Raw genomic sequence first — 13,668 nt, forward strand, 5'->3', positions numbered from 1 at the left:
TCAATAGTGAGTTCATCTGTGCGTGTCAGACAAAACCTCTGATTCATTCATGCTGCATCCACAGCGGGGAGTTCTTCCCTTCCCCGCACAGGCAGTCACCGTGTCTTTCTTTCAAAGCTTACATGCTCCGTTCGGTGTGTTTTCATTTGTTTCCCACATTTAGCCACTTACTTCCAAGTGCTATTTTTAAACATGGGGATGACATGCCAGGAAGAGCCAAAGATGTTAATTGATTTGGAGAAGCAGTCGTTGTAGATGAAGCCAGTGTACATGGAGAATATGCCCATAAGCAAGATCAGGTAGCGCCCGCTGAAAAAGGTGTTCCAGATCTGCAGGGGGAGAAGGCAGTGCCAGTGACCAAAGTACCTGCAGTCCCATCAAACGGTGGGCCTCGGCCAGCAGCAGACAATATTGTACTGGTCTATGTATATATGTATATATATATAGATATGTATACATATAGATAGATAGATAGATAGATGTATCTGTATATATATATGTAGATACATATATATATCTGTATCTCTGTGTGTGTGTATATATATATGTATATACAATATTCATAGAAAACTCTGGTTCCCTGGGGCCCGTCCAGGTCTCTGTGTAGAAGCAGGCAGAACTACTTCCCTAATCTCTGCCCCATGGGCATTTTCTAAGGATCTCCATTCTGCCTTTGGGAGGCTGAATGCCCCCTTTATCAAATGGGAATGATAAGCCTTTACCTACACTGACAGGGTAAACCATCTCCCTGGTACTCACCTCATTAGTGCTTTTCTGGGCCAGAAGGCTCTTCTCATTAATGACCATCCAGAGTGCAAAGCCCAGCATGACAGCACCATGGCCACAGTCCCCAAACATCACCGCAAACAAGAAGGGGAAGGTAATGATAGTGTATGGAGCTGCAGGAAGGAAAGGACAAGTAGTTCAGCTCCTTCTGAACAAAAAGGCCTCAGCAGAGAAGGTGTCCACCCCACTGGACCATTCCTGACAGCTACTGCCCTTAAAGGCCTCCATGATCCTTCCCCTACTCACGAGGCAGTCAGATCTAGTGCAGAACTAGTTTTATCATCAGAAAGATTGTCCAACTGTATGACCTGCATCTTCCTTGCAATTTTAGCCTTCATTTCTTGTCTCACCATAATAAACACCACGTGTAGACATTTGCATGCTGTTTTGCAACAGAGTAATGTACTTTAAATTTACTATCATATTTCTCAGCCTCAATAACCTGGGTTTGTCTGATCCTTTCCCCTAGGCCCCAATTTCTAGGTTTCTGTTCATCCTCAGTGGTCTCTGAGATGCTCTACCATTGTTTCACACTTTTCTCAGGTCCTTTTGGTCTTTTTTTTTACCTCAGCACGATGAGCTCAACTTATATTTGCCTTGTGAGTTTAGGTCTTTTCCTCAGAGCTGCTATTTCACCATCTGTTCTCCATCTTGTACTTGTCTAGTTCATTTTTCCTGCCACAATTAATCCATGAAGACTGATGGCCAAGTTCTTTGCCTGAGAAAATCCATGCATATGCACCAAACAGTATCAATTTTTAACAGCAGAAAATATGGCTCAGGTTTCCCAATCAGCAATGAGTGCATGTTTTGTGATAGTGACAGAGCTCAAAGGCTTTACTTTGACCCTAACAAGCCAGGTGCTCAACTTGTGTTACTGAGTATTTCTCACCTGGGTTCATCTCCCTGTAGTTGCCCACACCATATGCATCCACTATGTTCTGAAATCCAGCTGTGAACTTGTTGGTCCTGTTGAAGGTGGGTGGTGCCATCCTGGTGTGTATAGCAGTAAGGATAGGGGCGATAGTAGAGCCACTGCGCTCCTGAAAACCCAGTGACAAGGACAGACACAATCAGGGTGGCTAGCAGAGAAGAATCGGTCCCATAGCTCCACAGTCTGTGTCCAAACATGCACATGCAGCAACATGAAAGCTGGACTCAAGAGTGTCATATCTCAATCGTTTTTCTAATATCCAGATTTTTCTATTTTCTGTGCTATTGATTTGTTCAGGGAAAGCTGCCAGCACTGCTGACTTGTGGGTCAGTCACAAACCTGCCAAGATTTAATGCTGGCCTTAAGCTCCCCAAGACCAAGCAATCAGGCAACAAACTCAACGTTAACTAAAACAGAAAAGGGAGCCCAGCATTACAGTAACAGACAGAAGCCTGAACATACGCTCAACATAAAAACAGTGCAGTTAGGGTGAAAACTCCAGGGATGCAAAATGCTGGTCTCTTACCATTCCCTGATGGAGAGCTTTTTTTATCCGGCCAGCATCAGCCACTGGGAACCAGATCTCTGCAATGACGCACTGCTGAGTGACGTCAATGTTACAATAATTCAGGATGTAGTAGATGGCCTTGATTTTCTTCACCTTAATCCCCCAGGACCACAAGTTGGCTGCTGCCTCATGCAGCAGTCTCTGGCGGTGGGACTCGGTTTGGGTTATCACCTGTAAGCACAGTACAGGCAGTGCTTGAAACAGCAAGGCATAGTGACATCATCTACTCAGGAGTTATTTGGGGAGGACATGTGGAAGAATGGGAGAAGAATGAACACGTGGGGTATTCTGGAAGCCAGCATATGCAGGTCTGGAGACAGGAGCACTTGACACCCAGTGCACAATGCTGTTCCCTAACGACTCTCCCTGCATGGCCCTGAGCCTCTGTAAGTGTAGAGGAGACCATTGGGAGTTACTGGTTACACGGGACTGGCTCCCTACCCAGTTGCTTACACACTGGGCACATGTGCTCCTACCCTTCCATCTCCTGTTGGCAGTACTGTGCCACGAACTTGGGGCCACATCACATCCACAAGTGTACTTGTACTGCTAGAGCTTCAGCTTATGGTCCTGATAGGACCTCCATGCATCATGTGGCCATCACAGTGCTGCTGCAAAAATGAGCAATGGAGATAACACGTTAGGAAGATAACCTGTGTGGTCTACAAGCGCTGAAGAAGCCTAGTGGTTCACATTGCTGCAGAAATAAAAGCCAGTTTGGAAGCAGACCTGTGTGCAGGCTTGGCAGTCACAGGCATCTGCAGAGGAGGTGACAACAGGATGTCAACTGCCAGATGGGCCACCTCAGGTCCCTCCTGCCTCAGGACCCACTGACTGTCATGTGACAATAGAAAGGTCACAGGCAGGAATCCCTCCAAAAGGTATTAAGTCCTGATACAGTATATGGATATACAAGCTATTGAGCACCCGTAGCAACTGAACTCGCAATTTTCAGCCCTCTGTTAAATATTGCAGTAAAGAGGTTGGAGATTTGTAGTTCTATAACAGCAGTCTTGGCTTTCCGTTGCTAGTGTGACAAGTGCCCTGACTTCCTCAGTAAAGAAAACCTAATTTAAATATTAAAAAAATCTTTACGGTCCTCTCTGACCCCAGTATAGTTGTACTACAGCTGTGACTGAACAAATTTGCAAGTTGCTGAGGGAAACCATGCTGTAAGAACTAGATGACACCATTTTAGACAATATGCAATTTGGTACAATACCTGTAGCCTGCTGATGACCTTAGATGACACCTTATAGCCCTATATCATAAGTTCTAAACCTCTGACCTCTTACATGGCCAACAGCAGCAAGTAGTTTTTGACCCCCTCACATGGTAGGAGCTGCTGGGGTACAGCCTAGGGGGTGTAAACGGGCAAAGCAGAGCACAAGCACTGGCCTCTGCATCCAGCAAGGGGACCACTCCTGGACTGGTGGCTTCATCCCCAGCCCCTGGCCAGCTCTGCACAGTCAGGTCCCAGAACAAGCCTAGGATCTGGCCATGACCACACGGTTTCAGACAGGAGAAACATCTGTGCAAGTTTCAGACCCCAGTAAAGCCACTGCCACTTACTGTGTTTAAATCCTCGATCCTCGTGTTGACTCCATCAAGCATTTCCCGGCGCTCGGTGGCAGACTCTGGACAGGGATAGACGGTGGCACGAAATCTAGCCTCAGTGAGAGAGAAGTGAGAAACACCATTTATTTGACTGACTTTTTCTTTCTCTGGACTCTTTTCAGCACAAAGGCTGGGAAAGCAGCCTATTCTTCACCCAGTAGTAACTTTCCTTACATACTACAAAGTTATACCTGGTCAACCAGAAGGGTCCAAAAAGGTACATTTATCTCTTTATGAGAAAAAGGATCGCTTTGCTTGTTGCAGCTGAGAAAACACTCCTTCTCTCAGATGCTGCAAGGTGTACGGTATTTATTACACAGCAGTCAGCCCTAATATTTAGGCACGTCTCTTAATGCCCCCACAAGCTGCTTGAACTGCAAAGCTGAAAAACCACAAATCCCCCCCTGGCAAAGGCAGCCCCATTAACGCCGTTGCCAACAGATGTCCCTCTTGCACCGAGGCTGGAAAAACGCCGTGTCGCTGTCCCTGCACTACCCTCCGCAGTCACTGGGAGAAGGCACCGGCCGAGCTGCTGCTGCGCGGCCAGCGAGCACCCTGCCTGCGTGAGGCTGTGTAAGGACAGCACCCGTGTAAAACACCCCACTCCCCGCACCTCAAAAAAAACCAACAACCCACAACCCAACCCCAAAACCAAACCACTAAAAAAACCCCCAAACCCAACAACAGAAGACTGTATTTCCAGGGTAAAACAAGAGGAGGATGACCGTACCGTACAGCCAGCTCTTGGTTTCTGGTCCATCTGTTTGGCTAGACAGCTCAGGAGCAAGGGAAGGATGGGTGAAGGTTTTTAAACACCTGCGAGTGGTATCTGTTACGTCAGCTTAGATGGGGTCAGGCCAGTATAAATACTTTTATAAGCTTACCCCTAAGATATTTGGGAGATTCAGTTGGCCTGTTTAATGTGGTACAATAAAGACTAACATGGGCTTCTGATAGGTGAGTGAAGGTCTTACCTCCATGCAGGTGCCGCATACTATAAACGAAGCAGTATACAACGTGACTTTCTACTACAGCTGCAAGCCACACTGGTGCAAATGTGTTTACACTAGTACGGCACACTGCGGTGTTGTAAAGCCACTATATGAACCTCATACAGCCAATTCACATGCCTCTGAAAAGTGCACAGCTACCTGTCCTGCCTGCAAAACAAGTCCCAGGGGATACTTCATGCACAAAGAGCAGGTAACAAGGTCCCACTGGGACCTCACAGAACACAAGGTGCACTGCTGCAAGGCTCTGCGCCTACAAGCTTTAACTGAGCTGAGGTGCTGCAGTGACTAAAATAGCAGAGATCCCTCTGTATTTTCCTACTAGGTCTGTTCAGTGGTATCTAGTGCTTGTGCCAGCCCTGCCACTTCAAGGGCATTATAAATATTGTCCTTCAGTATTTCCCCAACAGGTCTGCAGGAAGAGATCACTCCTCTTTGCAGAGTGGAGATCTCCTGCCCACCTAAGGCAATGCACTTCCACCATCCTGCGGTTAACGCTGAGTTAGGGTTGCTGAAGGGCTGCCTTTCTGCACGTGAGATGAATTAAAAGATGTAACAGGGTCATAGGGGTCTATCCCTCCTTAAGAGACAAAAACGTGCATGCTCTGTGTACAGATAAGCATCATGTTCCGGCTTTGTCTGAGCACAGAATATATCACCACTTGCTCTCCAAAATAGTTCAGGCACACACACAAGTGAGGACAATTGTAAATCGAACAAAACACGCTGCCATTTCCTAGAGATCAGCCCTGAGCTGTGTGTAATGACAGCACGTGCTCTTCAGCTAAACTTCCCTTTCCAGAATAGAATCTCTCCTCACTCAACACCTGGTATTTGTTTCCAAAGGTTATTCACCCTACCTAATTATTTCCATCTTCTTATTCTTCACAGCTCTTAGTTCATCTTTAATAAGGATTTTTAATCAAACTTGAAAGCTTATTCCTCCATGCTGTACAGTTCCCCTGTTTCCAATAACGTTATTGCCGCAGTGTTGCTTTGATCTTTTAACAGCCATTTTGCATACTGAGTATCAGCTTTGCCCTAATGGCACAGACATCTCTGAAAGCTCCAGGAGAATTCAGCAGGGAATCCTTACATTGATAAACCCAGTTTAGTATTCACATTAGCACTGAGGCAGCCGCAAGAAAAGGAGGAAAAGGAAAATTCTTACATTTTCCTCCTCCCTGCTCCCTCTACACCTTTCACTAATAAATTTGTGCATGGACTTAATGCTCATGAAATCAGCAGACTAATGTTACCAATTAGAGTCAAGCAGAGGCTACAAGTGTAACCTGAGGCACACCGCTCTGCAAACAAATCTTAGCCTGCCTTGCAGGAGACTGGCTTATACCAGTTCCATGACTTTTGCAGGATATTTACTTGCCATGAATGATGAGTTAGTGCTAAGCAGAAATGTCCTGCTGGGGCTGGAACGACACTGCCATCTGCTTTAGGTATAGTTAACCCTGCCTTAAAGATGGAGCAGACCAAAACATCTTGGCCTGTGTACCGGGGACAGCTGATGGCCCACAGAGCACAAAAGGAGAGCCATGGGATTAATACATTTTAAAAACTGCTGCTCAGCAAAACATCCATATATACGTGCATATTAGCAAGCAAAAAATGTGAAAGGGAGAAAGCAAAGACATAAAGGATGATTTCAAGTGTAGCCTGATTAGCTGGCAATAAACAAAACCCAGTGCACTAGCACTGCAAAGGACATCCTGTGAATTTGTCTTAGGTAATGTTTTCCTTTAGTTACAAGAGGCTGAGAGAAACCAGTCAAAGTTCCTTTCTATGAACATACCACATCTGTGCCACTAGCTTATAACAGCTTTGCATGTCATGGCCCACTCCGCAGGGATCTGCTCACACTTCCAGTGCTGCCTGGCCTCGCAATCCCAGCTGCACCCCACTGCAGAAGGTGGCACCTCTGGTTTGGATGATTCTGGGTTCAATCAATAATGAAAATGCTGACAGACATAGCATTGTCTGTTCTTTTACACCCACCCCAGAAAAATGTATTGGCCTTTTGACTGCAGGGAATTTAAAATCCTGCGGGGGGGCGGGGGGAGATTCCTCCAAAATGAAGCGTGTGCAGCACCCTGCAAGCAACCCCAGCCAGCTCAAAATGTACGGCCTGCCAGCTTGCAAGGTAATTGGCACAGGAGCAATGCAATGGGAAGTGTTCACCACCAAAAACTGCCCACAAGTGCAGAAGGGGAGAAGGGTACTGAACAGCATCTAAAAAGCCAGCAAAGAAATGGGACATAAGCAGGAAACTGTGATCCAGAAAGAGAACAAGACTAGCTGAACGCTCAAAAGACCACTGGCAGCAGCAGACTGATCCCGCGCAGTGGTGATGGCAAAACTCCCTCCGTCTCTGAGGTTCAGATCAGAAATCAGTGGACTGAGAGCTAGGATTTCCCCAGCCATCGGTGCTCCTGCGGCTGCTTTATAGAGGGATGCCCACCTCAGGAGGGCTGAACTGCTCCCAGGATGAGCTGTCCTCCACAGCCTATAGAAGGCATCTTGGAGGGTCCCATTTCTAGCGCAGGAATGGCTAATACTCCCCAGGGGACTGTCACTTCATGGGACTGAGGTCAATTCTCCCAGCTGGATGAACTGATCTTCCTGCTTTTATTCTGATTAAAGGCAGGATGTAAGGAAAGACCTGCCCTGAGTGCACGTGTCAGGTACGAGCAATCGCTCACTCCCCACACAACCTCGGGCAGCCCGCGGGCGCTCGGCTGGCCCCGCATGGCCTAGGGGCAATACCAGAAATGGATTTGGTGACAGCAGACAGATCTCCTCCTCAAATCTGATTTACACGGCAACAAAGCCCATCAGTCATCTGCGTTATGAAAGAGTAACAAAATATTCAACGTGAATTATCTTTTCAAGGTGCTTAACAGGGTGGAAACAAGTCAGATTGTATGAAGCTTTCATTTCTTTCCTGGGCTCTGTCTCTGATTACACAGATATTGCTCAAAGGTCTTGAGAAAGGGTTGAATAAACTACAGCATCATCTTATGATGAAATGCAGGAAGGCTTGAGAGCAGGTTGGGGATTACTATGTTCCCAGTGCCCAGGTTAGGGCCTCCGATTTCTAGGGGAAGGATGCTGACTATTTCTTGAAACCCAGCCCCCTTTAAAATGTCCCAAGTTAAAAACCTAGCAACTGAAGCTCCCAAGATCTTTAAGCCACTTTTGAAAATTTAGGACTTTGATTTCAAAGTGCCAAGGTGACAGATATCTTTCATGATTAGGAGCAACAGAACTGAGGAGCAGAAGGGAGCTCAGTGGCAGAGCTGACAGTCAGAGAGCTGGAGATCTGATCTTCAGCTCCAAATTCAGCCAGCGTGGGCTGACAGGTCAGCACCTCTGCTGGAGCCACTGCAGCTTGCCTATGGGTCTGCCTTACCCGTCACAAATCTTCCTGATTTTTTGTTTAAGCTGCTCTCCTTGATAGAAGATAATGAACACGTTCTTCTTCACCTCTTCTCTCTGCAACACAATTCAGTCATAATTTAACACACCCCGAGCAAAGAGTCCAGTGCGGAGAGGGTGGCGGGCGTTCTTTCAGCAGCCTCTCCAACTGGGTTGTTTTCCTCCAGCCCCCATTTTCCACCAGCAATATTTTCCCTAGATGCTGCTTCAGGGACCAGGCACAGGCAGCAGCTCTGTGTTATGGGGGAAGGAGCAATATGGAGAGGTAGGGACCGGGGGTCTGCCGAGTCTCGGGGCTCACCCCAGAGACACCAAGGGGAACTGACCCTCTGTGGCCAGCCCCAGCTGCGGGCAGCCGCAGCTCACCTACCTGGTGGTCCCTGTAACACAGCCACCCTGCTACGGCTACACACGTCTTAACCAGGCAGGAAAAAGGAGCCACCTCAATAATGGCAGAAGGGGAAAGCAATGCCAAAAAAACCTTCTGCCATTGTCAATTTTTCCCACCTTTCTTCTACAGGCTGCTTTCAGACACCCAGCTCTGGTGAGGCAGCTGGTGCTGCAGCACGGCCAGGACACCAGTTCTGTTTCTGCATCTCACAGGCACGCACGAAACCAAACCAGGTTGGTACCTACTGTCACAGGGTCCTCCAGGGGGGTGTCCATTTCAGTGTACCTCAGGTAGATGTTTCCCCTGCAGGCTCGCCACAGTAAACGCTCAAAGGGTATCATCCTTTCCCTCTTTATTACCCCTGCTGTGAATCTGAGCAGAGTTAAAAGATAAAGAAATTACAAGCCCATTCTAAGTCTTTTAGGACCTGTAACATGTGATTTTAGAGTCTCTTGTTTTCTAGTCTGTGATAGCCTGCTGTTGCTGTAGGCACTTCTAGGAAAGACCTCCTTGCTCAAGCCTGGCTCTTATTTCAATCTACTGACTTTATCCTGTTGTTCTTTCTTTACAACATTGTTAAGCCCTCCCCAGATCAACGGAAAAAGAGGATGAGACAATTCTGGCTAGAAATAGAGGAACGGAGAGGTGCTTAAAGTCACACAAACAGAGAGTGCCTGAATGACAAAGGTAGGAGGTAGCAATTCTGAAGTAGTGGTTTCTTTTCACTCCCTCCTGTTTTCCTTTTCCCAGAAAGCATCAGACTGCACCTTTGAAGTGCAGCATGACATGCTGGTATACACCCACCAAGGCAAGCTCTCTGCAGGCATACACTTTACTCAAAGAGTTGAGCAGGACTTCAGAAATACCAGCGTGAGCAGCTAAGAAGATGATGCCGGGAAGAGCACCATCACTGAGTTTCACCACACCTAGCTGATGGAGACACAAGGGAAAGCTGTCTGAGTCTATGCTGTCCACCGAGTTACTGTCAGCAATACGCATAGCGCTGCCTCCGCTCCACTAACTCTCACCCTCAGCACCACTTTCCATTGCAGACAAAGCCCAGTGCAAGCAATCCCTTGGCTTTTTGCTGTGGTTAGACATCCATTCCTGAAGGCCAGGCTGGTACAGAAGCTGCATGTGAGATGCCGTAAGATAACAATTTTCAGTCAATAGCTACTAAGGGCTCACTGTAACTGGTGGCCTGGAAGCAAAAGTCCATTTGTTCCACTGACCCATAACCTGACCATAGCTTTGATGATAAATAACTTCAGATGACAGTCACTCTTTCAACTTCATGAGGCAGCTACGCTGAAGAGGCTGACTAACAACCTGTGCTAAGAACCTGAAGGAAGTGTGCTAGTGTCACAGCCACGCAGCACAGGTGGGAAGTCTGGCCAGGCTGGGGGCCATCACCAATACACACCCCAGCTTGGCAGCTGCAGCAGCAGGAGTGCTTCTCAGCTCCAGCAGTCCAGATGTGTCTTCACTGAAAAAATCATCTGGCAGATTGGTTTCTGCCTGGAAAACATTAGTTTTAAAAAACGACTCAGTATTGCCAGTTGGAAAACTATTTCAACGTTTTTTCCTGACATTTCCCTCCCACAAAGGTAGCTTTCCACAGAGATTTAGGCTGAAGAAAAGAAAAGGTAAACTATATCTTAGTAACTGAAAAGCATAAATGTAATTTTCAAAGAGATCTGGGAACCAAGTTCTTGAGCTCCATTGACTAATGGAGTGATGCAGGCTCTGAAGTGACTGAGGTGCTTTTGCAAACTTATTGTACTGGCTTGTGGCAAAGACCACTGGGTTTTGATTAACAATCAGTAACATCAAACCTCAAATGAAAATGCCAGTATTTTCAGGAGCTTCCACATTCTTGTTGGAAGAGTAAAGAGGTCTCTCACCTCAAAGAAGTCCTGGGTTTTCTTCAGCAGACGTTTGAGCTCTGTCAGCTCAAGGAAGTTCTGCTTCAGTGTTTGCTGGTTCTGGTTTGCTTCCAGCAGCTCAGCTTCAAGTTTCTCCAGCACGGTCTGTTTAGGGTCCAAGCACATTCAGAAAAACTCTGAAGTAGACTAATGGCCCTTTACCAAGCTGATATCAAACCTCAAACAATAGATGGTTATTTCTTTTCAAGGGGCAATACAGAAACATTCAATGAGAACCTAATTAACACTGAGTTTGTAGGAAGATACTCATCAACATCAACACCTCATTTTCCCATTGCCACGTTCCCTACTGGGTGCTTTGTCCTTTTCTGGCACTAGAGTTGTGACTTACCCAACCAAAGCACAGGCAGGTAAGTGGGCACGTGGCGTAGGTGTCTCAGCCTGTCTTGGCACCTCTGTGGTTCCCCACAGGACACCTCAGACCCCAGGTGGACTGGCTGTCAGTCTGCTGACTACAAAAGCAGCCTACAACACAGCCGTTAGCAGGTTCATTAGCGATAGTCCAAAAATTAGGTGAGGATGTGGGTCCAGGAACACACCAGGAAACTACCTTGCTTGTGAAACTGAAGCTCTTGGAAAGCGTGGAGGAACTCCATCAGTAAACTTAGCCTCCAGCTGAGCTAGAAGAAAGCATCCCTTGCACATCCAAAAGCAAGGCACAAATATTTGTTTCAGGACCAAATATTGTTATATCACAACCATACTCTCACCAGGACAGACTGCTCTCGGGTTTTTATGCAGTGAAGCTGGTTCTAACATCAGCTCTCCTGGATAATCACCAAAACCTTCTTATACTTTCCTACAGGATGAAAGGGGCATTCTGTGATGGTGATACCTTTCCATTGATATGTGGGATGAGAGGGATCTTTCACCACGGATGGTAAAAAGATCAGGCTCCTTTAGGAACACGCAGTAAGACCAGCCTTAACCTAACTGCTGACAGCGACTCGGGGAGCACCTCCACAGGCAGGGAGAGCTGTGCCTCCTCCTCGCAGGGGAGGGCTGTATCGAGCGCATTACACAGACAACCTGGTGCATAACCCCTTTTCTCTCCTTGGCCTGCTCCAAATTCGTTACCTCCATATCAATCATTTCTCGAGGCAGGGGGGTCTCTGGGTACTTTTCTAGTTTGACTATTTCAACGTTGTCTTCCATCTCATTTTCCAGAAAACCTGCAAGGAAAGCACACAGAAGTCTCAATACAGAGCTATCCTTGCTGCATCGTCCTGGTCACCAGCTGCCACTAAGCCCCCTGTCAGGGCTGAGGCATCACACTGAGGTGTGACGAGGGACAGCAATATACGAGGGCCATCACCCCAGTGCATGTACACAACCATCAAGAACTGGGCACCCGGCAGCCTCCTTTCTCAGCGAGGACGCTGTTTCTCCTGAAGTCACAGTAGCTGGGTGCCACCTGGACAAGCCCTCAGCCCCGGCACAAGTAGCCAGCGTGGCACCCCCTTGCTCGGGGCAGAGTGTGAGGTGCACAGCAAGCTCAGCTATCACTCCCCTGCTCTAGCAATGGCACATGCTGTCACAGTGGCTGTAGTGGACACCGGTGTCATGGTGGGGGGAATGTAGAGCTCACAGGACCCACGTTCACGGGGCAGTGTGCCATGAGCTCTGCTGCTTGGGTTTTAGGGGTTTGTCCCCAGGCTGACGCCTTGGCCATGGGAAGTGTGGGCCAATGGCTGGTGCACTGGTGTAAGAGTCAGGTTATCCGGATTAGCTTCCTGCCCAGTCCCAGATTTATCTTGTGATGTTATATAAAGTTTATTTTGTATTTTTTTATATATATTAACCTCCTTTCAGTTCAGTTAACCATTTTCAAAACAGGGTTGATAAATAAAAAATAATGTATTGCCCATATGGGGCGAAGTGGTAATTAGCTGACACATGCAAAACATTTCCAGGGGCTCAGATGAAAACATCACCATTTTGCCACTAATTCTGCTCCACAGTGTGAGAGCACTTAACAAAGAAATAAATCCCACGCCACCAGTTGGCAGAAAACAGATTGCATTTGACAAGCATTTACTTACGCAGGATCCTCTCCAAGGATTCGCACCTTCTCACTTCATTCACAAACTTCCTCTGGAAGCTGTTGACATTCACATTTAGCTAAAAACAGGAGGGAAAACAAGCCTGGGGCTGGAGGCTGCACACTGCTGCACTGATTTTTAACATCACCAGAGAACTAACACCTTCACTGCAGATGGCCAACACCACTGCATCTTACAGACTTCTAGTGGTAGGGCAATACCCTGGGTTTCCTCATGGCCAAGGACATTGTGGCCTTATACCAGGCTTATTTCCACTCAGCCTTGCTGTGACAGCAGGAGTCATAGATGGACTCTCATGGAGAGACCCCCACCCCCCCCATTTTCTCGTGGTGGCAAGAATTAACCTTTAGTTGTGCAGAGCACTGGATGGGGACTCAGGGATGGGTTGGGTCTCGGCACGTTGAATGGCTTTTGGACTGCTTTGGGGAAAGTCCCGCTCTCACCACGGGCTCTTTGACCACCCTGCAGGTGTACCTTCTCCAAGTGCTTTGAGGGAAGGACAAGCACACCCCAGGGTACATCTCTCATGGATCAACGTGCCATCCAGATGATACTCACATCTCTGAACTGGACCAGACCCAGCTCCCCAAGTTCGGCCACGCAGCAGTAGGCAGCCTCCACCTGCAGGAAGAGCTGCATCAGGCTCATTTCCTCACTCCTGAAGACCGAGGCCATTTTGCCTGCCCGTCTCTGACCTGGCCGTCCGTGGGGCCCTTGGTGGCGGTGGCACAGTTGTCCTCGCCCAGGGAGGTGCCAGAAGGTACCAAGCACTACAGAAACATTGGGATCACTGAGTCAAGGTGCTGGAAGCTAACCCATTGCTGCCCATCATGCCCTTCAAAAGGGTTTCTTCACCTCCTAAAAGCCTCCTCAAACCCACGTGAGGCTTCATCCCACTAGAGC

At 47.7% G+C, this 13,668-nt stretch overlaps 1 protein-coding gene across 5 annotated transcripts in view; it reads right to left on the reverse strand.

Annotated features, from left to right (window-relative positions):
• ATP6V0A4 (ATPase H+ transporting V0 subunit a4) overlaps positions 1-13,668 on the reverse strand; it is a 29,641-nt gene that overhangs the window by 12,467 nt on the left and 3,506 nt on the right. For 4 of the 5 annotated variants that reach the window (XM_080393569.1, XM_080393568.1, XM_080393567.1 and 1 more), the window contains exons 2-13: positions 13,324-13,535; positions 12,745-12,823; positions 11,780-11,874; positions 10,661-10,786; positions 10,180-10,274; positions 9,002-9,128; positions 8,340-8,422; positions 3,861-3,954; positions 2,247-2,459; positions 1,679-1,829; positions 760-899; positions 172-329 (exon numbers count right to left, since the gene is read on the reverse strand). In XM_080393569.1, coding sequence (XP_080249695.1) covers positions 172-329; positions 760-899; positions 1,679-1,829; positions 2,247-2,459; positions 3,861-3,954; positions 8,340-8,422; positions 9,002-9,128; positions 10,180-10,274; positions 10,661-10,786; positions 11,780-11,874; positions 12,745-12,823; positions 13,324-13,440 — 1,478 coding nt within the window. In that variant the 5' untranslated portion in view covers positions 13,441-13,535. The remainder of the gene's footprint in view (positions 1-171; positions 330-759; positions 900-1,678; positions 1,830-2,246; positions 2,460-3,860; positions 3,955-8,339; positions 8,423-9,001; positions 9,129-10,179; positions 10,275-10,660; positions 10,787-11,779; positions 11,875-12,744; positions 12,824-13,323; positions 13,536-13,668) is intronic. The other variant, XM_080393570.1, reaches the window with a different exon arrangement.

Source organism: Falco punctatus (assembly GCF_963210335.1).
Source record: "Falco punctatus genome assembly, chromosome: 6".
Classification (NCBI taxonomy): Eukaryota; Metazoa; Chordata; class Aves; order Falconiformes; family Falconidae; genus Falco; species Falco punctatus.